This window comes from Grammomys surdaster, unplaced genomic scaffold (assembly GCF_004785775.1).
Source record: "Grammomys surdaster isolate TR1022 unplaced genomic scaffold, NIH_TR_1.0 130, whole genome shotgun sequence".
Taxonomy (NCBI): Eukaryota; Metazoa; Chordata; class Mammalia; order Rodentia; family Muridae; genus Grammomys; species Grammomys surdaster.
This window is the reverse complement of record NW_021604588.1, coordinates 10,651,037-10,677,857: the sequence shown is the minus strand read 5'-3', so window position 1 is coordinate 10,677,857 and position 26,821 is coordinate 10,651,037. Positions and strand designations below refer to the sequence as shown.

Sequence of the window (26,821 nt, the reverse complement as noted above, 5' to 3'; positions counted from 1 at the left end):
TTTTTTTTTTTGAGATATGATTTCTCCGTTTAGCCCTGGCTATCCTGGAACTGTGTAGACCAGGCTAGCCTTAAGCTCAGAGATCAGCCTACCTTTGCCTCCAAGTGCTAGGTTTATATGTGCCACCACACCCAGCACTATATCTTACGTTACTCTGAAACACCAAATAATCTCAACTTCACATTTAAATTATTGTTTAAAATAAGTCATAGAAAATAACTAGGGCTTGGGACATAGCTTAGTGGTAGAACAATTACTTAGCATGCCTAAGGCCCTGGATTTGATCCTCCAGTGCCACACGAAAACAAGAGTTGCTAGATGTTTAAATCATGGTTTTCCCTTTAATTAAGGGCAGGATGACTCAGCTTCAAGTCTTTCATCAATTTTACATGGAAGTTCTGATTTAAATTTTGCAAGTGGATGTGGAATCTAGCAGTGTCTAGCAAAAGCTGTTTGATTGTCAGGGTCACAGGGGTGAACAACGACCACTCAAATGTAGCAGTAAAACTTGTGATTTAGCTTGTTCTTCATGCTAACTCATAGGTCCTCAACTCTGAAATAAAATCCAACCTACTCAAAAAGAAGGATTTTTCTCAAGATTTATTTTTATTATTTTTAATTATGTGTATGTGTGTGCCGGTATGTTCACATGTGTGCAGGTCCTTGGCAGGACTGAGGTGTCAGAACCTCCATACAACTGGAGTTTGAGGTGGTTGTGAGCCACCAGACATGGGTGATAGGAACCCAACCTCAGACTCCAGCAAGAGCAGCAAGTTCTTTTAACCATTGAGCTCTCTCTCTCCAGCCTTCTATTTAGTTTTTTTTTAATACATTTTTCTTCTAGAAGTTAGAAAGTACACCATAAGTCATTTATGGATTATACTACACCTCATTTTTTAGGAGATACAACATAACTTATAATAAATCAGTGGTTTTGTTGTTTGCAGTATTTTGAGACAGAATCTCACTATTCACCCTCAGATGTTCCCAAACTTGTAGTCTCTCTTCTCATCTCTCTGAGTGCTAGCTAGAATTAGGGCAATTTGGTTTTCTTATTTGGGATTTGTTTGTTTTAGATATGTTCTTGCTGCCTAGCTCAGGCTGGCTTTGAGTTTGCTGTCCAAGCCTTATCCTTCTGAGTGCTAAGATGATAAGCATGTGCTACCACTAGCTAGCTTGATTAGTTTCAATTGTATTTATTTTTCTGGGGGCCTGAGGTGTACTACAGCATATGTATGTAGGTCACAGGGTAACTTGCAAGGAATCGCTTCCACTGGTTGGGTCTTGTGAATCAAACCCAATCAAGTTTAGAGGTACTTTCTTTTTTTAATCCTAAAAAGCAGCAGCAGCAACTGCTTATGCTCCTCCTCCTCTTCCTCCTCCTCCTCCTCTTCTTCCTCCTCCTCCTCTTCTTCCTCTTCTTTTTCTTCCTCCTCTTCCTTTTCCTCCTCTTCCTCTTCTTCCTCCTCCTTCTTCATCTCCTCATTATCTGGGTCTGAAACTAGTTGAAATCATTTTCCTTACCTTATGACTAGATAAGCTTGGGCAATTCATTTGGCTGTTGTCTGTGACTTTCTCAGTTACCAGTTTATTTAGGGAGTATAGCCTACTCCATGTAACAGATGACATAGAGATAGGATAGACAATGTGTACATATAGTTTTTAATACTTGTGAGAGAGTACCATTTTACTTGTAAGATATATTTAGGTAGTGTGACCTACCCTGGTTAATGGAGATGCATAGAGATGGAATAGATAAATATATAGTTCTTAATACTTGTGAGAGAATACTGTCTGACTTATAGTGTGTCTTACTTCTTCAGAATGTCTTCATATCAAGACCATTTAAGATAGACAGCATTGAGGATTTAGAATGAGCTGTTTGTGCATTTAGCAAACAAATGCCCCAAGTAGCTGCAACAAAGGCGTTCAGTATACGGATGATTTAAAAGCCCAGGTCTCTCTTTCCATTTCAGGTCCCTTGAAGTCATGAATTGCTGGCTCCTGCTCAGAGTGACAACACCCTGTGGAATCTACTGGTACTTGCCCAACCACCACAGAGCCCACTGGAGCATGGAGCCAGCCTAGAGAGGGTCAGGTAGGAACTATTTTTTCACTTTATGGCACGGTTTTGCCAATTGGAAAAAAAAAAGTAACTTTTATACCCCCAAAGGGTGTAAAACATTGATGATTATTTTTGAAAAAGGGCTTTTCAAAACTGAGCCATATTGGAAAAAATCAGCATTTAACCTATCCTGTGCAAGCAGGCTCTGTTTACTATTAGCTTCAGTGCTCAGATCAATATGAGATAGACACACTGGTTCATGTTTTAGCCTTTGTACATAATTAATAAATCAGACATGATACTGACCTAATTCTTCAAACCTTTGTTAATTAAATGCCTTAAGTACTTAGAGTTCTGAGGAAAACAGTAGTGAATCTTAGGGTTTTAAACTATAATTAAATGAATATATACCCCATAGTTTCAAGAAAAATTTGCATCATTCTTTTTCAGTGAGTATAATAGCCCTGAAAGACAGGGAGGTAGTAGTTGAATTAATTGATTCTTTCCCATATGTTGAGTGGCTTACAAGGATTATCTCATTAAGTCCTCAAAAGAATACTGCATACTTTTTTGTGATATAGAAATGAAACTTAAGACAATTAAAATAATTTGTCCAGGATTACAATTTTAGTGAGGGAAAAGCCATTCAAACTAGGAAATAAGGCTGAAGAAGTCTTGTTATACGATAGATTATAACTTTTTGTTTTTCTACAATTGGAAAAGTTCTGGTGTTAAGTGACTGAAGGATTTACTCAATATTAAAGTGCAGATCTGGGGGAAATACAGGGTAAACAATATACTGTGTGTAAAGAGTATACACAGAGTAAATACTATATACATAAATGAATATATATTGAGCTTAGTTCTGAATGAAATATTGCTTAACTTTTTTTCTACCTTTAAAATAATATAAATTTAAGTATTTTAAATGTGTTCACTTACCATACTGGTTTCAGTAGTAGACCATATATTCTGGGTTTTATTTTGTGATAATGCTTTGTAAAATATTTTACAGAAATATGGAGTAGGATACACAACCAGCTGCAAGATTGAGTTGGTACTTGCTATTCTGATGGTCACTGTGTTAATACTGGAAGTACTTCTGTAACAGGAGTTATAGGCATTTATGAACACCTAGTATTAGAAAAGTGTGCCACTTAACGTATTTATGTTACAGGAAAATAATAATTCTAAAAAGAATTGCCTGTTCCCAAGATTAGAAGTAAAGTGAAGGCAGTAGCCAAGAGTCACAGGTGTTAGGCTTTGAAAGGTGTCAGGCAAGTGAGACAGCCCAGCGAGTGAAGGCCCCAGGAGCAAGTCAACAACTGCAGTTCAGTCTTCAGGACCCGCATTGTGCAGAGAACTGACTCCCACAAGTTGTCTTCTAACTTCCATGTATGAGCTAGGTGTAGCATGTGCATGTCCACACACAGTAGTACGAATAACAAGTAATTCTTATAAATGCACAATTGTGACAGGCTAAAACAGTACAATGAAAATGTTTTAGTTAAAATCGGGGTTTATTGTTGTTAATTTAATGTAAGCTTTATTATTTTAAATGCTATAAGACAAAAGTACAGTTATGTGACGATTAGCATTAAAGATCTTTAGTTTTTAGTGATACTTTCTAAGATTTATTGAAAGAAAAAGATATGTTTTACTTCCAGAAGATATATGCATTTCATAATATAGAAAAACAAATTATTTGTGAAGTGCATTTTTTAGTGGCTTTAGAGTTGTCTTGGAGCCTTTAATTATTAAAGGAGAACATAGGGAAATGTATAACGAATCCAGAGGGATGTACTATAATTTGTAAGACTCTGAAGGGGATTTTTCCAATGTTTAACTAATTGACTTTGTTTTGCTTTGAAAAGTGGAACTCTACTTCTAAAGACAAAATGTCTGTTTTTCAAAATAATGCAGGTGGCAATGTCAGATCTAAAATGAATAAAGGAGAAATCATTTTAAAAAGAAAGATATGGTAGATTAAGGAACCAATAAACACTACCATTCCCACTTGCCTTCTTTCGTAGTAGACTTTTAGCCATATTCTGGTGAAGAGATGATGGGTAAAGATGGTAAAGCTTCAGAGTTGCGTGTCATGGTTTATCAGGGTCTCTGAGCACTCTGCTGTGATGTTAGGAGACAGAGAACTTGAGGTCAGTAGACAGTGCTGGTAGCAGGCTTCAGACTACAAATGGAAGCAGTCGAATGGTGTACATTTAGAATGAAGGCAGGATGTATTTCCCTTAGCTGTTCAGCTAAGGTTGATCTTTACTTCATACCTGTTTGGGCAAAATGTTATTAACATAGCTGGTGCTCAGCCAGATATACCTTATTAACTTATTCATGAAGAACCAGGGTAAAAGATCTTAGAAATTAGGAATTATTTTTACATCTGATAGAAGCTGTGTTTGGTACCCATACTTTCCCTCTTTGCTGTAGCTCTGCTGGGGCACTGGGGCTTCTCTCTGTCAGGTATCCTTTGTCCAAAAATGCTTGGGACCAGAAGTAGCAGGTTTTGGGGAGTATTTTCTTATAACTAGTAGGGTGTGTGAGGTGGGGAGTGCTTAGGACTAAGCAGCGTATTCCTTTGTGCTTTCTGTACATTTGATGTAAACATCAAGGTAATCTTATGCAGTACTTTTAGTGTATCTGTATTCTGACTGCATTCTATCACAGGATGTTAGCTGTGAAATTTTCTACTTGTGTCATGTCAGCTGTCAAGACATGTGTTAAGGTACTACATCCCAGTGCTGATTAGGGAGAAAGAAGAATCTACCTAAAAATGTTGCTGATTATCAGAATTAAGACTTGCTAACACCAGACAAATGGCCTTCCCATTTCAATATGCTGATGTCCTTTATACCAGTGTTTTCTGAAAACTAGAACCCAATAATGAAATGAATTCTCAAATAGAGACTCAGTGTGTCCAAAAGGTCAAAATAAAGATGTACTATTTGAAGCCAAAGTAGAAAAAAGAAAGCACAGATCATTAAGCATTCTTCTTGCTTTTCTTTTTCTACCAGGTACTTCTATAAAGAAGCCTAAGCTTTCACAGAGTAGTTTCATTATGCACAATATACCATAGAGTTCTTAAAGTTACATGTTTCCTTAAAGGTATTTAATTCATTGACTATTTTCCCTATAAACCACTTTTTGTTGTTGAACATCCTGACTCCTTATTCAGTTCATGGTATAGCAAACAGCATCTCACAAAGTCTAGTGAGCATCTCATTCCATGCCTTCATTCTCCCAACGCAGGATGAAAGCCATTTAAGAGCTGGTGAGGGAGGGGTTTTGTTGTTGTTTTTGTTTTGTTGTTTTTTGAGAAGGGCAAAATATCTTCTATTTAGAGGAGATACTCTATTTCTAACTATCTGGCACTTTATCTGTGCTAGATGAATTGTATTAAAGGTATGTGCATGGAAGTACAATAATGATTTTCTCAACTCATTCTCAAGATTGCTAAATGCTTGCCTGGAATAACGCCTTAAGCCCATGGCCCTGCTGACTCACTGCTTGGAAAACATGCTGCAGCCCTTACTTCTCTCCCCACCCTCACCCATTTGTTTCTTAAGCTTAGAGATTATCATGACATTGCTGTGCAGTTTTCTGCTGCTTACTTTTAAGTTGAAATCTCATTTTTGTTTCAGATTCTCCTTCTTCTGTGGTTAACAAACAGCTCGGATCCATGTCACTTGATGAGCAACAGGGTGCGTGCAACAGGAGATGCGCTATGCCCATCCACCTTAGTTTTATTGCAATGCATAAACAAAGTTCTTTCTTGCTTTTGCTTAGCATATCATTTTGATTATGGTCTTCAGTCACTATTTTATGGACTAAATTATCCTGTGTGGTTTTGCGCACAAAGGACTCTTTTGGCCTAAACAGATTATGTTCTGTGTGAGCTCATTTCTGCCTTTGGCGTATATTGTAACAACTTTGAAGTCTGTCCTTTAACAGTTGGTAATGAATATAATATAATTTTTATTATAGCTATATACCATAAATCATATAGAACTGTATAAGGTTAGCATATTGCCCTATTGCTCATTTAGAAGCTATTTGAATATAGGAATATTACACATTTCTAGGTGGCTATGGTAATGATACTTAGTTTTGTGTCATACATGACTAGTGGTGGAGACAAGGTCTTATATGTAGCCCAAATTGGCCTTGAACCACCAGTGGTTTTGCTTAGTCTTCCTTCTGTGTCCTGGGCATGTGGCCATCCCAATGTTAAGCATTCTGCTCATAAACCCAGAGAGAGATGAAAAGCTGGGCACTCAGCATTGAAAAGCTCCTTCACTCCCACTGGTGCTTTCTGTAACCTAGCAGAGGTATTGACTCAGACGACAGGCTTGAGGAGAACAGTGTGCATTCCACAGGTTTATCAGTCAACCTTTATTACTAGCAGATCTGATACAGTGCAGAGAGAATTGGGAAAGGAGGACGTTCTAACAAAAAAGAGGTACATAGAAAGAAGGTGCGGGGGAAGACTGTAAGAAGCTATAGTGCTTACTTTAGGATTAAGGCAAGTTTCTTATGATCTCTCTCGACTCAGAATTCTTTAAAGGGTTCTAAAGTGCTTTGTGATATAACAATGTTAGCGATATTAAGCAACAAGGAATAACTTGAATTTGTGAATGTATGTGTGTGTGTGTGTGTGTATGTGTGTGTGTGGTATGTGTGTGTATCAGGGTCGTGCCATGGTGCAATCTTAGTGACCAGAGCTAGTGATGAGAGGATAATTGCTAGGGGTCACTTCTTTCCTCCTATTGTATGGGTTCCAGAGATTGATATCAGATCGGGCTTGGCTGCAAGTGCCTGTACTGCTGAGCCAACTCACCAGCTTGATTTCATGTATCTCAATTGAAAAGGGCAAATGGATAGCTATGAATAAGCATGAAATCTGCAAGACTTGACAGGTTGAAGGTAGCAAATGTAGAACTCACCAGTTCACTGCGTAAGGGAATCAATTTTGCTGTAGTATCTAATTGTAATCTTTGTAGAGAAATGTTCAAAAACTAAATTAAAAACACTTTAGAAAGTCATGTATCTTCAGTTTTAAATGATTTATTTGTAAACCTTTTGATGACATGCATTATTAGGTTTGGATTTTGTTTATTCTGGGGTTTTTTTTCTTGTTCTTAAAAAATAGAGCTTGGTGTGGTAGTTCTTGCATTTAATCCCAGCACTTAGGAAACTGATGCAGAAAGATCACCATGAGAAAGATTGAAAATCTGTGTAAAAACAAACAAAGAAAAAAAGCAAAATACAATAAGAAAAATGAGGCAGGAGGTTGGAATGAATAAATAAATAAATAAATAAATAAATAAATAAATAAATGTGAGGTATACAAAATTAAGCATATTTTATCTTTACACATTAATAAAATGGGATACAATTATAGCATCACAGTATATTACACTATAGCCAGATTCGTGTTTAGTTAACCATATAGAATAATTTCTATAGATTTATATTGACTATTATACCTAATTTAATTGGTACTTCATTTATATATGGTTCTGAGATATAAAAAAGAGAAGACTTAAGTTTAACCTACACAATTTTAGTCTCAGTGCCTGGATGAATGGGGGTACCATTTAGTGAAGTTGGCTAGCTTAGAGATAGAAGTTAGAAGGATCTTTGTTCTGAGGCCCATGTAATGTGATTTACCATGTGGTTGTACAACGAGAGAGGTTTTATAAGGCCAAATATCAAATGTGTTTGGCAGAAACTACATTGTAAACAGCTGTTGTAGTTTTGTAATAAAACCCATGAGTAGAAATGTCGTAATGATGGGAAATAACCTAAGCACATGGGTTTACCTATGGCAATATGTGTTAACTGTACTATGGAAGTTAAGATGGGGGTCAGGGGCTGGAGAGATGGCTCAGAAGTTAAGAACATTGGCCACTCTTCCAGAGGTCATGAGTTTAATTCCAGCAACCACATGGTGGCTCAGAACCATCTATAATCAGATCTGGTGCCCTCTTCTGGTATCCAGGCACACATGCATGCGCACATGCACACTCTAAAGTTACTTTAACCCTTGGAAAGGCTGAAGTCCATGCGGTGTCTTATAAGGCAAGCATGAGGCCAAACATGAGCTGGTCTTTCTCTCCATAACCAGATTTTTGGTAGTTGCCATATTTGCCTGGAGTGTGCTGACACTCTGAGCTCCTTTCCCTCTCAGATAGCTTACACACTGTTCCTACTCCCAAACTTAAGCCGTTTCTACTTATCCTCTAAGTGTCAATCTCTCAAAAATATGACCTCCAAGTGTATAGTATTTTGTCTCTCCTCATTTTGTGGCCTTGTTAATGGCTCTCATTAGATCTGCAGTCATGTGTTTGTTTGGAGGATTGTTTCATGTGTACCTCTCTCCATAGACTATATGTGCTCTTTTTAGTCATTGTCATATGTATATACATACACACATATCTATCTATCTGTCTGTCTGTCTGTCTGTCTGTCTGTCTATCTATCTAGATATCTATCTAGATATCTAGATATCTATATCTAGATATCTATCTAGATATGTATATATATGATTGATAGAAAGATAGATAGATATGCAGTGTTTGGAATTTTATCAATTCCATATTGATATCATTTTATATCAAAATATACCAATATTTTGTTGGGATGTTTTGGGGGGAAGGGGGCTTGTGGTTGGTTTTTTGTTGTTATTGTTGTTTATATAGTCTCACTATGTAGTCTTGGCTGAGCTGGAAATCTTTATGTTGACTAGGCTGGCCTGGAACTTTCAGAGCTTAAGTCACATGCCTCTTCTTCATGTGCCAGGATTAAAGGTGCCAGCATGCCCAGAAACATGCCCAGTGTTTGTTGAATAAATAAGTAGATTAATTCATTAAGTGATCAGAGCTGTGGAAATTATTTCAGTTTAGAAAATTCAGCATAACAACCAGGTTTACATCCTGAAAAGTTCATTTGGGTAATATATAAGAATGAAGGAGGATAAGAGAGTCAGAGCACTCAAGAAACTATTGTAATAATACAGGTAAGAGACAGTGAAAACCCCAATCTCAGGCAGTAGGAGTGAGAGATAAGTAAATCTTAACAGTCTTTGTGAGTAGAATGAAGAGAATTTTGGCTTGGGATAGATAGACAATATGACAGTTATGACAATAATGGTGGTAATAATAAGTGACACTTTGAAACTCACTAGCCGGAAATTGAGAAAATTATGTCTAGGTGTCTTGATAAGATTATAGTAAACCATAAGAAAAAGCTTTCAGGAAAAACAGATAGCTCTAGGGGAAAGGATCTGTGTAGATATCCTTCACATTTTGTCTTTGAGGTATCTTAGTCTGTTTTCTCTTTCTGTTAAGGAGAACTTAAGGGCTGAACATGGTGACATGTGTCTTTAATCCCAGTACTTGAGAAGCATAGACAGGTAGATCTCTTATGAGTTCCAGGCTGGCCAGGTCTGCATAGTGAACCCTTGTCTTTAAGATATATCTAAGGGGAGGGAGAGAGACAAAGAGAAAGGTAGGGGAGACTGAGTCCAGTTACAAGGAAAGAGGTTTTGACTCACAGCTCTGGAGGTATCTACTTGGTCATATGCTCTTCTGTGCATTGCCCCCCACCTTCAAAAAAAGGGAAAGCAGAAGCATACTGAAGACAGATGTCAAATGGGAAAGCTAGAGAAAGATAAGAAAATCATACTTGGTTGACCTACCAGTAACGTATACAGTCTTCTGAGAAATAACTCAGTCATTTCTGCAAGGTGATATTAACCCACAATGAGAACTCTGTATTCATGATACAAACACCTTCCTATCTGCTGCATGGACAGCTGGTAATAAATATATATAATTGTTCAAAGAAAAAATTTCATCAGTAAGATGAACTCAATGAAACTGGAAAGTATTATTAGTAACTTTTTATCTTCGGTAATTACTCCCACCAAAAAAATATCTCAGAACTACTATGAGAAAGTTAAATGGTATAGAAATCACCTGGTCACCTAGATGATAATAAACACACATTTTAAAAGAAGAATAGTATCTCTTTATAAGTATGAAAAGGAAAGCAAATGTGTAGTCAGAGGTCTGGCTTTGTTGCCCAGGCCTAGTTCTTGTACTCAGTCCCATTTTAGCCTCCATATGGCTGGGACTACAAGAGTGTATCTCCATCCCTGACTTTGTCTCACCTGTTTTTATTTTCTTTAATCAGCATGCTTTCTTTTTTTAAAAAAATTACTTATTCATGTAGGAGTACTCTGTCTACATGTATACCTATGTGCCAGAAGAGAATATCAAATCCCTTTATAGATGTTTGTGAACCACCATGTGATTGCTGGGAATTGAACTCAGGAAGAGCAGCCAGTGTTCTTAACCACTGAGCTATCTCATCAGCCCACCAATATGCTTCTTTAATAAACAAAATGATAGGAAAAAATAAGAAACAGACATTGTTATTTGAGTAAAATACTTTCTCTTATTCACAAAATTTAAAGTTGTGGGCAAACATAGTTCTCCTTTGCTCTCCTTTGCTAAGTATGGACAAAGCACAATGGTATCTATGATGAACTTTGCTGCCTAGAAAAAATTGCATATGATATATAACTTTTAATATATATTATTTACATATATGTATATTATATAGTCTCATTAAGATAATGTAGAAAAAAGAGAAAGGGATATAATATAATTTTAATCTCAAAAAATGAAAAATTTATAGAAAGTAGTAATTAAGGACAGAGAATATAGCTCTTGCTTAGTATATACAAGGTCATATTCACAAAATTGGAAGTTGTGGGCAAATATATGGGTGTTTAACATCATAATATATGTCATATACATCTATATATATTATATGTTATATATTATATATTATGTAGCTATAATGGCCTATATAAACCACAAAAATATATGTGTATATTATAAATATGTACATATAAATATACATATTTATGTTTATAATATACATTAGTATATAATATATATGTGTGTATACACACACACACACACACATATATATGTGTATATATATACTTCTGTTTGAGTTAGATCCCTATCCCTGTGTAGCCCTCAATGATCTAAATCTTCCTATGTAGACTAGGTTTTCCTTGAACTCACATAGAACCACCTGCCTACACCTCTCCAGTGCTGAGATTAAAGGTGTGCACCACCAAGATCCCCTTTGAATAATATATCTTTTTTAAGAGTTTAGGATTGAGAATGTTCTCCATTGTGATTCTAAACTAAATGCAAGTATTCCTGAGCATCTGAGATGACAGGCATGTGCTGCATGCCTAGAAAGATGATACATTTTCATAAGAACTTCAGTTTTCCTTTTTACTTTTCTATCTAATTTTTATGTTTATTATTATCCTAAAGGGAAAATTCTTTATACACACACACACACACACACACACACACAATTTGACCAGGCTGCCCTTAAAATTTGAAGTCCACCTACCTCTGCATCACCAATGCTGGGATCATAGGTGTGTACCATCATGCCCCCTTATTTTAGTTTTTAAAAATTTTTTTGAGAAGAGTTAATTTGGGGGAAGGCATAAGAAAATAGTTTTGTATAAGTTTAAGTCTTTGTCATGATTGAGCAAATTGTTTTATATTTATTACAGTGATAATTGTTAAATAAAAGCTTTAAAAAGTGTGTCATTTTATGTAAGTAGGTTTCCTGTGGTGTTAAAGCATTGATCTGTATGGGAGACTTAGTGGGTAATCAGAACATAGGAAAACTGATCTGACTGAACCTTCTGAAACAGATTGGGAAGTGAGAAAAAATTGAATTTGTCATGAATTAAATATGTATTTCTTTAAGAATCATACTTGTATAGTATAACAAATTGAAATTTTCATAATGTCATGAGAATATTACATTAATTTTATTTATATAACACTCAGGATTGACACCAGGACCTTGCATACACTTATTACATTTTATAATTTTTATTTTTTGAGATTATAATATAATTACATTATGTCCTGTATTATTTTTTAATAACAGAGTTGAAGTGACCAGCTCAGACTGGATGTCATTCTGCCTCCAAGTAGCTGGACTTACTGCCACTACCATGTCTGGCTCAAATAGTATTTTAAGTAGTCATTAATTATATATCGAATTTTAAATTTTTAGTATATAGCAAATGTTTGAAGCCTGTATATGAATGGGAAATGTTAGTTCAGCGTTTACCATCCCAGTACACATCTATAAACAGTATATTTTAAATTCTAGTGGACAAAAGATAGTGAAACGAGACTTTACTCTGGGTTCTCTGTATTTGTTAGATTTACTATTTACTGATTGGTTATTTGGAATGAAATGACTAATCTTTTCTGCCTCGTCTGACAGTGAAGACAAATCATACAAGGATGATAAGTACTAAAGAATGATCTGTGTATTGTGTAATGAGTATGGCTTTGAAATAGTTTTTAGAATGTGCTTGCTGTTCTAATTAAAACAACTAAACAAAGTAGAGGAAACCTAAATACTTATAAGTATCCTTTAAGTAATATAAAAACAAGACATTAACTTGTAGGTCTTTTTTTTTTTTTAGAGATTTATTTATTTATTTTATGTGTGTGAGTACACTGTCGCTCTCACAGACTTACCAGAAGAGGGCATCAGATCCCATTACAGATGGTTGTGAGCCACCATGTGGTTACTGGGAACTGAACTCAGGACCTCTGGAAAAACAGTCAGTGCTCTTAACCACTGAGCCATCTCTCCAGCCCCAATTTGTAGGTCTTTAAAGTACTTTTTTTTAAAATTTAGCTTAAAATATATGTTTTACTACACAGTAAATTATATCCATTTTCAAAAATTATTTTATTATTGTATTGTATATGCATGTGTGTGCCTGGTGCCAAGGGAGGCATTGGAATCCCTGGAACTGGAGTTACAGTTAATTGTGAGCTTCCGTATCAGTGCTAAGTCCCCACCAATCAAAGCCAGTCCTCTTTAAGAGCAGCCAGTGCTCCTCAGCCCCCAAATTACATCCATCCTCACCTAAGGGATTGAGATTCTGAGAAAACCCGTCTTAATAAATTGTGTATAGCCATGCAAAGCAGCATCATGCTAAGAAGAGTAGAATGAGGAAAGTTAGAAATAAGTTCTAAACTTGGGAGTCTGAAGTATGAGGACCCAATGAAAGAGTCCATTCCGTTTGTACATTGGTTGGCCAGTTGAAGCCGAGGTTGATGAGTTCATTAAGAGTTCAAAGGAACAATATTAATCAGCCATACTCCTTTTATGATTATATGAAGATTGCTCCATTTTATGACTGTGTTTGAATAATTTTGTAGTAGATGACTCTAGGAAAAAAGTCATGACTCTTAATTGCCTGTTAGCTTCTTGCTGGGGGAGGGTTGGCAGGGTGCTGTATAAATGTTCATGAAATGTTTTGACACTGTTCTCTCTCTTTCTTGCTTTTGTTTACTGTATTTCTGTAGCATGTGAATTTATGTAATTGTCTTTATTTTCTTCAAAAACAATGGGGTTTTTTTGTTTTATTTGGGGGTTTTGAGGGGCTTTTTTTGTTTTTGGTTTGGTTTGTGTTTTTGGGCAGGGTTGGGGTTGGGGAATTGCCCATTAAAGTCAGAAGAATGGTATTGGATTTCCTGGAACTAAAGTTATAGGAAGTTATGTGCGATCTAACATGAGTTCAGATAATTGAACTCAGGTCCTCCAAGAGTGCAGCATACTTTGTCTTAAACGGCCTTCCCCCTCCCCCCCCCCCAACTCAGAAAAGAGTCTGACTTTGTAGCCTTAACTGGCCTGGAACTTGTAATCTAGACCAGGCTGACCTTGAATTCAGATCTACCTGCCTCTGCCTCCCTGGTCTGAGCTTAAGGATGTGTGCCACCACACCCTCCATTCCTTCTTTACCTAAGACGGAAAATAAATAGCAAAATATTTTATAAGATATTCTGCAAACCAAGCTCCAGCTCTGCCTGTGTCTTTGATCATCTCAGGCTTTAGCCATAACCCAGTTACAGCAAACTTAAAACAACAGTGGCCTTGTCATTAGTGGGATGATAGTCTGTGGGATAACTAAAGGATAAGGGGAAACTGTGTTGACTAATGACCCTCTCTTGACGCTGTTGTAAAAGCAGAAAATGCCTGAGTAACTTGGATTTTTAAAGTTGTGATTTGTTATTTTGAGGAAAATTAGCTCATTGTTGTATCAGCCTTGCAATGGATGGATGCCAAAAAACAAGATACCACAGACGAGTTTTCTCTCTGTAGACAGCTAGCCAAGGGTCTCTGATATTTGGCTTTGTGTCCATTTCTATTCTCTGCGTATTCTCATGTTTCTACAAGATGTTAATAACCATCCAAATAGGAAGTTTTAAAGTTCTACTTCATTTTGGCCTTGAATATCTTTTTGCTATTTGGGGGGAGAGGGCTTTCAATAGTCTCTACAATTTCTTTGACATTATATGCCATTTCGTTTAATTAATGGATTAATTTTAAGACAAAGTCTTACTAAGTTAAACTGCCTTGACTGTCTTAGAACTCACTATGTGTACCAGGTTGTAGTCAAATTTAGAGCAATCCACTTGTCTTTGCCTCTTAAATGCAGGGGTTACAGATTTATGCAGCCATGCCCAGCCAAATGATGTTTTTCCTTTTTGAGACAAGGTTTCACTCTGTAGCCCAGCTGGCCTGGTTTTTACTGCAGAACACAGGCAGGCCTTGAAATCTTGGAGGTCCTCCTGTCTTGCCCCCTAAGTGCTGGGATTACAGGTGTGAGCACCATGCCCACCTTTATTTGCATTTTAAAAAAGACACTACATATATATATCCTATAAAATGTTAAGGTGAAATTACTATCCTTTATTAAGAAATAACTTCTTTACAAGATTAGTTAAGAGTAGAAACTGAGGGCTGGAGAGATGGCTCAGCGGTTAAGAGCACTGACTGCTCTTCCAGAGGTCCTGAGTTCAAATCCCAGCAGCCACATGGTGGCTCACAACCACCCATAATGAGATTGGATGCCCTCTTCTGGTGTGTCTGAAGACAGCTACAGTGCACTCATATATAATTAATAAATAAATAAATAAATAAATAAATAAATAAATAAATAAAAAGAGTAGAAACTGAAATATACTAAAACATTGAAACAATTTTTAGAAAATACCAAAGCACAGTATACTACTTCCTTGTGGTAGAGTGTGTTCTGTGAGAACACAGAACTCAGTAGATCTAACTGCAGCAGTCAGAACAGCTAGTTTAGAGCCTTTTCATCTTATATTTTAGCCACTGCTAATCCTTTCTGATGCTCAAGCAACTAAAAAATATACCATGGGTATTCTACTAAATAAGGCACCAGTTTACAGTGTGTCATTGCATGTTAGTAGCCTTTGATTCCTTACTGAAAGCGTGTAGTTTTCTAAATCTGAGGGAGTTATCTAAACAAAGCTAGAATTGATAATGTTGCTTTAAACTTTAAATGAGAACCCTAACATGAACAAAAGTTATGACAATAACCTAACTTAAGTTCTTTTAAATTTTAGGAAATGTCATATATTTACTGGTTTCAGAAACTTTTTCAAATGTTTTAAACACAATTTTCAGATAACAATAATGAAAGGCTGAGCCCCAAACCAGGGACAGGTGAACCAGTTTTAAGTTTGCACTACAGCACAGAAGGAACAACTACAAGCACAATAAAACTGAACTTTACAGATGAATGGTAAGTTAACACTTTTGTAAAGATGTTCTTCGCTCTTTTGTACAATTGTATTTGATATGCTTTTTCTGTACTTCATTTTAAGTTTTGTTATTTTCCTGTTTACTTAGTTTTGAAACTGTAGTATATTTTAAATTCCTTGAAGAACTTGTAGATACACAGATTAGGTATCTACAGAGATGGGTCATTCTCAGTGGATGAGAGCCTTTGCTATGCAGTCATGAGTTGGAATCCCTAGCAGTCATGGAAAAGGCTGAGCATTGCTGCACACCCCTGTACATGCCTGTAGCCCTAGCGCTGGGAGGCAGAGACTGGCATATCCCTCTAGCTCACCAGTGAGCTTCTTGTTTGGTGAGAGACTCCCAAGCTAATAGGTGGAGAGCAGTAGAGGAAGACACCCAACACTTTCATGTGGTACGTGTGCATGTCACACACACTTGCATGCACATAAAACAAGGATTCAGAAAACCTACAGACCAATAAATCCCACTTATGGAATCAGACCTGAGAATTTACATTCCTAAAAATGTAGCAAATTGTGTTTGTTATCCTGGGATGTTTGTTCTGATAGAAAATACAAACAATAATATAATCACCTATAGAGAGCATTAATTTAAAATATTTTAGTCTTTGTTCTCTGTGTATGTGTATATAACCATATCCTCATGATTTTTGTTGTACATTTTAGAAGATAATTTAAGTTATACTGAGTATACCCCATTATGCATTTGTTAAACATAACTTTATAGTAAGCATTATTAACTGTAACTAAACATCATTTTCCTTTAGTTACTTGTACTAATTGTTATTTTACTAATCTGTTCAGTAGGGATGCTGTAGATTACTTATTTATTCCCTTTTAATTGGAAAATTAATTTGCCATTTTTAACCAATTGAGTTTAAAACCCAATGAAAGTCTTTCTTTTTAAAACTTTTCCTATCTTCAGCATCATATCTATGAGATATATCTCCAGAGAGGAACTGTTTAGATAAAAAGTGATTGCCAGTTTGTTTTCTCTTGTCACATTTCTCTTAGTGTATGAACATATTACTCTTTGTTCAATGTATTTTTTGACTCTTGATTTTTAAATAATTTTACTTGTTATTTAATTATTAGAAAGGTTGAATTTTTACACTCACTTAATGCTATACTGGTTGTCTTTGATGACGTTTGTGATTTTGTTGGTGATTAAGGAATCAATTAGTGTAAACATTATCTTTCCCACTAACTAGAGGCCTTTTGATTGAGCACTATCCAAATATTTTTATTTAACCTTGTTTAATTAGTAGTTTATGATTGTTTGTTGACAATATGACAATGTGTAATTATGTACTGGCATAATTACATAAAGCTTTATATAACAATTATATCAATTATTTATAGTCATTTATTATTTATTTTTAATTATCTATCATTAATATATTAAATCATTAATATATAAATTTATGTAACTAATTATAATATAAAGTATATTATGTACAAATAATATATCACATGTTAATATATTTATTAATATATAATTATGTTATATGCTTGATTAATATGTGATCGATATGTTACATTATTCAGTTCACTGGCTTCCTTGTATGTTTATGTGTAAATGTGTTTTACAGTAAAGTCTGGTTAAATAGGACTTCAGATATTATTGGAGACCTATGTGCCAAGGACTATTCTAGACATTGGACATTCATAAGTAAAAAAATAGCTAAAAGAAAAAAAGAAAAGAAAAAAGAAATCTGCCCCCTGCTGGAACTTACATTTTAGGTGGAGGAAGTAGGCAATAATTACAGTAAATAAGTATGCAGTATAAACATGTTGGAAGGCACTGAGTACTACAGAAGCAAAGAGAGCAGGTAAGGACAGTCAAGAACCTAAAGAAGGTTAGTAATCACTGAGAAGATGGGATGTGTGTAGGGAAGAAAGTTTTAGGCAGAGACATACCACATGTTTGAGCAAAGCAGTCCTGTATATGTTCAGGGACTTTTTAGGAAGCTCATGTTTGTGAAATGGAATGAGCTGCGGAGAGACAGGTGAGTAACAGATGAGGTCAGCTGAGAAAATGAAGACAGTGTTGAAACAGAAAGGATGCTTTTGTTCTTGTGTTCAGAGTGGACCATAGATAGAAGTCAATGCCAATTAAAAGTCTGGCCAGAAGCAGAATAAGCAGCAGCAGTGGCCTGTGCCAGAATGGGAGCTGTGGAGGTTGTAAAGATGGTCAGAATCTAGGTACTGTGTTTCAAGATTCAGCCAACAATCTTCCTTAATGACCCCAAATGTTTTACCACAACATTTTAAAACATGACATCTGTGGCCCTGGTCTACGATATATAATCTAATACAGGTTCTCATATGTATCACTTATGCCTGGTCTCTTCTGCCTTCGTCTTGCTGGGAAAGAGTGCCTTCAGATCAATTCTAAGATAAAGTTTTACTCTCTTTTTTTTCTTGAATGCTAATTTATCTTTAAATGATCATAAATTATATTATCATTCATAAGTTTGTCAAAGATTACCATTTCTATTTTAAAATATTCAATATAGTAGAAAATAAAGCAGAGCATGAAAAAACTATGCATCTTTTCTTTATTTCAGTATTGTCTCTTGCATTTTAGTGTCTTTAATGACAAATGAGGCAGCAGAGTACCCTGTGAGGTTGGAATCTCACTTGACAGCTTGAGGAAGCTTTCTAAATCCCAGCTTTTTTTTAATGGAAATGGGCACTCTTAAAAGAACCCATTTCTGAGGTTTGTTGAGAAGATTTCAAGGGCTTTTACAGATAAAGCAGCTTAATCTTAGTACACTTTGTATGTGATGAGCACCCGCACAGCACAGTCGTTAGCTCTAACAGTACTCCTATTCTCAGAATTTGGCCCATTTCCTGCTGGGGTCTCCGCCTTTCTTGATGATTTATGAGAGCTATTGTAGTAGGACACTAGAGTGATGTCATGTCTTGTATTTGTTGCAGTGTCTCCCAGGTATGGCCTTCGTGCTTCACCTGCAGTAGGTGTCCTTTAAGGCTGTGCTGCAGTCCTCGAGCTCAGGAAGCAGATTAGGGGAAACCTTTGCTCATCGTACTTCTGTGTTTTCTATAGTTCTGTAGTAAAATCACCTGCTTATTATAAACTCTGGATTTTTTTTTTTGTAGCAAGTGTGATGCTGAGAGTTACTGCATCAGCTTCTCACACACTCTTCTTTTGCCCCAGTACCATATAGTTTGCACTCTTCTCATTTCACTGTGGTTTATCATGCCATATTAACTCCATTTGCAAAGGATCAGATGCCCTCATCTGGCTGCTTCACACCCCAGACTTCCATATGGTACATAGACATGCAGGCAAGAAAAAGAGAAGGGGGGGAAGAAGGAAGGAAAGGAAGGAAGGAAGGGAGGAAGGAAGGAAGGAAGGAAGGAAGGAAGGAAGGAAGACAAAATAATCCTACAGAGACAGCACTTTGGCTGGTGTACAACCCTCCTGACATTTTTTTTCTTGCATGTATACCCATGTAGGTCATTATTGTTTAAAATAATATCATTATATGTACACGTTAAAAAATATGAAATTGATTTTTATTATTTGCTTTAAAGAGATTTTACAAAATCCCTAGTAATTTGCCTCTTTACATTTATTTATTTTCTGAACATGTATATTTGTGTGGGTGCATGGCATGGCATGTGTGTAGAACCAGAAGACGCCTTGGGGAATTGTCTGTCTCCTCCCACCAGTGGGTTCCTCCATCTCTGGCTATCAGGATTGACAATAAGCACCTCACCTACTGAGCCATCTCCCTGGCTCATAATTTGATTTTAATCTCAGATTGTTATACATCTTCCTGTTTCCTTATCAACCTTCTCCTTACACACATACCATGGTTTCTTATAGAAATTATTTATTTGAATGAGTCTAATATTATTGGTAGCCAGAGATGCTAATGGGACTTTGGCCATCATCGGGTGGGTATTAAAACCAAAATAGAAAATATAATCTCTTTCTACAAAACTGTAATGCTTAATAAATACACACACACACACACACACACACAATGGGACAGGACAGACCAGACAGTATTCCACTAAGGGCAGTTCAAAAAGACTGAAGAAATGGCCAGGCTTCCATTCAACTTAATTTAAGACATTCTATAAGATTAGAATCTAAAAAGAGTATGATCAAGTTCTATAAAACCATTAATAATATCTATGGATAGAAAAGGAGCCGGGCAGTGGTGGCACACGCCTTTAATCCTAGCACTTGGGAGGCAGAGACAGGCGGATTTCTGAGTTCGAGGCCAGCCTGGTCTACAGAGTGAGTTCCAGGACAGCCAGGGCTACACAGAGAAACCCTGTCTTGAAAAACCAAAAAAAAAAAAAAAAAAAAAAGGAGACAGTATAATTCATTTAAAGTTCCATAGAAACTGGGGCTGAAGGTGTGACGTATTAGCATATATTAGAATATAGCTCCTGTGTTTGATTCCCAGCACACACACACACACACACACACTAAGAGACACATAGAAATGTATAGTAGACAGTAGGAGCATCAAAATCGTGAATTAAAGTGCTCTCATTTTAAAATCTTTTTAAGATGAAGTGTGATCATTTCTTTTTTAAAAAATGGTTTATCAAGTACTTATGTTTAAATTTTCTAATACTTTTTAAGTTGTAAAATATGAAAGTTACATCAAAATCCTATGTTACCTTTGGGTGGTATTATGTGTCTTCTTGTAATTCTAGGAGCAGTACAGCCTCAAGTTCCAGAGGAAATGGGAGCCATTGCAAATCTGAGGGTCAAGAGGAATGCTTGGTCCCACCGTGCTCTGTGCAGCCGCCTGAAGGAGACAGTGAGACAAGTTAGGTCACCTCAGTGCTGAGTGCCTACCTATTTTTCTCTGTTCTTCCACAATGGTTCACCTTTGTTCTTTGTAGAGTAAGATTTTCTCTTAAAATTTATTTTGTGGGGTAGAGGCCTGTGGAGGTTGGAGGACAGCTTTGTGAAGGCAGCTCCTTCCTTCCACTTTTACTTGGGTTCTAGGAATCAAACTAAGGTCTCCAGGCTTGCACTTGGCTAGTGCCTTTACCCTCAAAGTCATTTTGCCCTTCCTTGGGGTGAGATTTTATTTGAATATTAAAGGTTTCTATGATCAAGGTAGAATTAAAAGCCACTTATTTAAAGAAATGTTGGAGTGTTGTATTTATATTTTTCTTTAAAAAGCTAGATTCCATGATCATTTTGTTTAATTCTAGGAGCTCCTGAAGAACTATCAGAGAAAGGAACATTTTCAGAAAACCTCATTCAAAACCAGATAGATACAGGTGAGTTATCATGCCATCTTCAGGAAAACTGCTCATATACAAACTAAACACCTTAATCTTTGTAAACTCTCCAGAGGCAAAGGTCACTTCCAAATGATGGCTCTAGAATCAGACTTCACATTAGAACCTGTCAGTTCCTAAGTAAAACGATGAACAGTGACTTACATACAACCTTGTTTTCTGACAGCACAATTTGATACCTTCCCAGCTGAGCCATTGGATTCTAACTCAGGAGAAAGGAAGAACCCAAGTCTTGACAGCCCTTGTGGGGTTCCAGAAGAAGGCAGTTTGTCTGAAACAGACAGGGAGACTTGTGAGCAGATCAGCACTGAGAGTGCAGCCAGGCATGCTAGCATCAAGCCTGAGCTCCCATCCCAGACAGAAGCCGTCGAACAGACCAGTACTGAGAGTACAGTCAGGCATACCAGCGCCAATCCTGAACTCCCATCCCAGACAGAAGCCATAGCACTTTCAGCTCATGAAGACCCATCTGCCAGGGACTCTGCTCTCCAGGACACAGATGACAGCGATGATGACCCAGTCTTGATCCCTGGTGCAAGATACCGAACAGGACCTGGTGATAGGTTGGTACATTTTTAATTAACATAGACTATAAAAAATGTAATTCACAAGAGTTAAAGTCACGTGAGAGTCTCACCATTTTTTAAAGTTGTTTCATCTAGAACTGTCACAGTCATATGACACATGGAACTTTTAAACCATACACAATTTTACCTATTCTGAGCAAATGTATGAAGAAGTGAACAGAAAGTGTCTTTGTTCAGTATTTCTGCCCTGAAGCTTGTGCCTCAGTTTACAAATCAAGAGATGGCACCCTGAGAATGACTAATGAGTTACTTGTAAATTAAGGTTACATTTAGTTGTTAGTTTGCCCTGTAGAGATTATAGATTTTGGGGTTTGCTAGTTTGTTTATTGAGATGAGGGTCTAACTGTGTGGTCCTGCCTGGCCTGGAACTTGATATGTGGACCAGACTAGCCTGGAACATGTTATGTAGACCAAGCTGGCCTTAAACTTAGAGATCCTTCTGCCTCTGCCTCCCAAGTGCTAGGATTAAAGGTGTGCACAACTAAGCCTGTTTTTACTTTAATGTTACATTTTTTCTTTTTTCTTGTCCCTGGTAGTGTGATAGTAATTCTCCTTTTGGAACCTTTATGTCTTCCTCTGATTTCTAATAATGTAATGACCTAGTAAAGAAACTAGACAGGTATGATGGAGAGTAAGGTTGTAGCAACAGTAGAGGATGGAATTGTTACTACACTTGTATGATTTTTCCATGTAGAGTTTTACATAAAGAAACATTTTGTTTTAGAAGTTAAGATACCTTTTAATGATCTTTAAAACGACTAGGTCTGGTGATACAAGCTTGTAACCCCAGTTACTTAGGAGGCTGCAGCAGTAGGATCCCAAGTCCATGTTCTGCCTATGCAGTTTAGTGAGACTGTCTCAAAATAAAAGGTAAAAGGAAAGAGGTAAGGACATACCTCATTTGTTAGCAGGGAGCCTCTGTTCGCTCTGGGACCCAGGAAGGAAAGTGCGTTGCATCCCATATATGGAAAACTGTGTGGTTAGTACCAACTTTCCCATTGTTCCAGAAAATCCAGTTTTATCTTTAAAGTCCTGATTCACACAGGAGTGAAGTTCTGTTTGGACCATTCACACACAGACACACACACGTATATATTTTGAATAGACTTGTTTATCAAACATTCAGTTTACATTTCTGACACAATTAACAAGATTATATATTATATATGCATTTCACATGTATAATAAGATTACTATACCACTAAAAATGGCAGTCCAGGCATGGTAGCTCATTCCCTGTAATCTGAGTGCTTGGAAGGCTGCAGCAGGAGGACTGCTGTGAGTTCAAGGCCGGCTTGAGCTACATAGAACATTACAGGTTAGCCTGGGCTACAGAATGAAACACATTCAAAGATCAAAACCAAAAAATGTGGTAATGTTGTATGACTGTTAAGAGCATCATAACTTGGGCTTGAATCCACACTCACCACCTACTAGCAATTTTTCTCATATACACTGCTTATCGATTCAGAGACTCGGTTTTCTTATATATGAAGTACGCTTATGATTATCTAAAATTATTGTGCAAATTTAAAATGAGTCAGTTATAGGACCTGGCTCACATTGAAAGATGGCTACATGTCTTAAACAACCAGTGTATTTTCTGTATAAGGGTGCCTTCATCCTGAAAAAACAATTTCAATATGACTGGCTCAGCCAGCAGCAGTAATGCATGCCTGTAATCTTAGCTCCATGGAAGACTGAGGCAGAATTATGTTTGAGGTCTAACTTACGCAATTTAGAGAGACCCTCTCTCAAAGCAAAAAAAGGAATGCCTCTAAGGAATAAAGGTTGACAAATAAAAGTAATAAAAAGACCAGCATTTAGCTCAGTGAAGCCACCTTTGTTAACCGTGGAAGGGCATGTACCTTCCATCAGGTTGGGGAAATGGTTACTTTGTTAGGGCACTGTTCAAATAATCCTCGCTTATGTTTGCACTTAAAGATTAACCTTCCATGTGTTAATCATCAACCTCCTATGTTGTTTAGTTGTTTAGTTGATTGGTTGTTTTGTTAGAGTGTTACTATTAGTCTTGGCTGGCTCTGTAACTCAGACTGACCTTGAACTATCGATTGAAGTGCTGAGGTTATAGGCATGTTCCACTAACCCCTCAGCATCATAGACATATATAGTAAGCGTTCCATAAAAGGTCACTACTACTTAATATATACAGGTAAAGTTACCAAGCATAGCACAATTCAAAAATCAAACTGATGCTTTCTAAGACATTTATCATTTTTATAGTATTTAGATGATTTCTAATTCTCCTAAGATTTGATCAGCCATAAAGTTGCTACCTGATAACTAGATTAACCTAGAAAGCTCTAGGTTTTAGATTAATTAAATATTTAGAATATTGATAATTATGGCTAGCAGCCTGGAACTACCACCTCTCCATGCATTAGCTTATACTCAGATGTTATGATTAGATCATAGTTTAAACTTCTAAAGACTGAGTATCACTCAATAATTCATATAGTCAGATTACTTAGCCTTAGTTACTTAGCTTTTATAGGACATAAATTTAGACTGGTAACAGAAATAATAATAAAATTCTTAATCTTCAGGAAACTTAATAATTTATTGGAGAGGAAAGCATGCAAGTTTTGATGTAAATCAAAACTAAGAATCTGAAACTAAGTGAAACATCGGAGTGTATCTGTACGACCAGCTGAGGTGGCGCAGCGCCCCTGCACTGCTCGTCAGTTTGGTAGCCCTCCTCTTCAACTGCTGCCGCACACCTTTAATCCGAGCACTCGGGAGGTAGAGGCAGGCAGGTCTCTGTGAGTTTTGGGCCAGTCTGGTCTACAGAGTGAGTTCCAGGCCACCTTGAACTACACAGAGACTCAAAAAACCAAACCCAGGGCTCAGAGAGATGGCTCAGCAATTAAGAACACTGACCACTCTTCCAGAGGAAGAGCAACCTCAATTCCCAGCAACTACATGATGGCTTATAACCATCTGCAGTAGGATCTGATGCAGTCTTCTGGTGTGTCTGAAGACAGCTACAGTGTACTCACATACATAAAATAAGTAAATAAATCTTTTTTTTTTGTAAAAATAAAAAACCCACACCACCCGCCCCCAAAAAAGATTTGCTTTGTCTTTTCCCAATTTTGTTTGTTTTGTTTTGATTTTGTTTTTGTTGTTTCTGTGGATTTGTTCTGTTTGGTTTTTTGTTTTTGTTTTTTGATCCATTTTTTTGTTGTCTCACTTTGTAGTTCAGGGGTCTTGAATTCAAAGTAATCCTCTGAAGTAGTGGTTTTACAGGCATGAGCCACCACAGCCAGCCTCCCCTAGCTCTTTACCAAAAATGTATAAGTGATGAGACTCGAGACTCTCCGTCTGTTTCTCCAGTGCTGTCTCCCTAGCACACTTGCTGTGTAATCAGAGCTCACTGAGTAAAGAGTGCGCCTGCTGTGGCTGCCCTTGCCCCTTGCTTCATCCGTGAGGCTGCTGCAGCTTGTTCTGGCTTAGTGAGAGGCCAATGGCCATGGCTTAGTGAAAGGCCAACGGCCATGGTTTAGTGAGAGGCCAACGGCCATGGTTTAGTGAGAGGCCAACGGCCATGGCCTCGGGTATTGTTCATTGCTTCTAAATTTAGAGGTAGATAGTAAGTTGACTTACATTTTTAAAGGAGCAAGTTTTAAGAAATTTTACTTCTAAGAACCCAAATCATTCACCATCTTTAAAATTACCAATATTTGGACTACTTTCTGTTTCTGAAGAGGCTAAAGTACATCTTACACATTGATGAATGTCCAGCTAACAGAATACATACCTTAGAAGTCACCTCTCCTGTCGTTTGATCAATCCAGGTCCAGTCTAGAAGTCCAGTGTGCTGACGGTGTGCCCACAACAGTTTCTTGCTGCTATTTAAAAAGCCCAGTCAATGAATTTAGTTAGGATAGAGAAATGGTCCTCACAATAAGTATGGTAAAAGTCAAATAGTTAAAAAGTTAAATATATAGTTAATTAAACTTTTAACTTATATGAAAACTATAGTATATCTTATAATTTTGGCTCAATTTTAATTTTTACTATTTTTTGCTAAATTTAAACTTTTAATTGAAACTTTAAAGGTTTCATGTAGTTAAGCCACTGACATATATCTAATTTAAAATACCAAAGTGGTCCTTATACTGCAGAGCAGTGATTTCCATAACACAACTATTTACATTCTTTTTGCATTTTTTAAAATCAGGTTCTCATGTACCTTAAATGTACTGTGTATTTGAAGATGGCTTTTATTCCTTGATCCTCCTGCCCCCAACTCCAGTGTGAGGTTATAAGCACTCGTCACCTTACTTGACTCTTAGTATTCTTAAAGGTTTGTTTAATTTAAGCATTCTGGGGCTGAAACCAAGCATGAAAAGACAAAGCCTTAGAAACATAGGCCACAGCAGTCACATGGGTATTTTATGGAGTGTTCTTTTCTAACTATAGCAAATCTATATAAAAACAGCTGGAACAGGGACAGGTATTCAGACAATTTTTTTCTCCCAAAAGCCCAGATAATAAATATTTTAGGCTTTGCTGGCCAAGAATTAAAGTGGAAACTACTACATAGGCACTTATATAACTATTTTAAATGTAATCATTTAAAAATGAGAATACTGGCCATAACTTAAAGGTCATAAAAAACAGCTGACCAAGATTTTACATAAAAGCCAGTTTACTGATTCCTGCTTTAGAATAAATCAGTCACAGAGAGAACCAAGCTATATCTATTATAATGTCTTTATGGCAGAAATTCAAATGTTAAAAAATGAGTTCTTTTATCTAGGTTAAAAGCATACGACATTAAATGGAAAATAAACTGATAAAATAAACTGTTCAATAATAGTAGTATAAATGACAAATAAAATTAGTGTGTTCATTCTTTCACTAATTTCACATGCTAGATCCGTGAACATCAGAACGTACCCTGGAATGAGAGAGTGCCTCACTTTTTTTTTCTTTTCTGTGTTAGACAGTGTGTCATTGTATGTAGCCCTGTCTGGCTTTGAACTCAGAGATCTGTTGACTTCTGCCTCCAGAGTGCTGGGATTAAAGGCCTACAGTGCCAGCTACATTGTGGAGTGAATGGAATGGTGGCTTCGCTTCGCTCCCCTCCCCTCCCCTCCCCTCCCCTCCCCTCG

General features: G+C 36.8%; 1 protein-coding gene across 2 annotated transcripts in view; it reads left to right on the top strand.

Moving 5' to 3' along the window:
* Dcaf6 (DDB1 and CUL4 associated factor 6) overlaps positions 1-26,821 on the top strand; it is a 114,622-nt gene that overhangs the window by 70,159 nt on the left and 17,642 nt on the right. Inside the window, exons 11-15 of one of the 2 annotated variants that reach the window (XM_028758326.1) lie at positions 5,722-5,781; positions 15,653-15,770; positions 20,494-20,609; positions 21,004-21,072; positions 21,260-21,656. In XM_028758326.1, coding sequence (XP_028614159.1) covers positions 5,722-5,781; positions 15,653-15,770; positions 20,494-20,609; positions 21,004-21,072; positions 21,260-21,656 — 760 coding nt within the window. The remainder of the gene's footprint in view (positions 1-5,721; positions 5,782-15,652; positions 15,771-20,493; positions 20,610-21,003; positions 21,073-21,259; positions 21,657-26,821) is intronic. The other variant, XM_028758332.1, reaches the window with a different exon arrangement.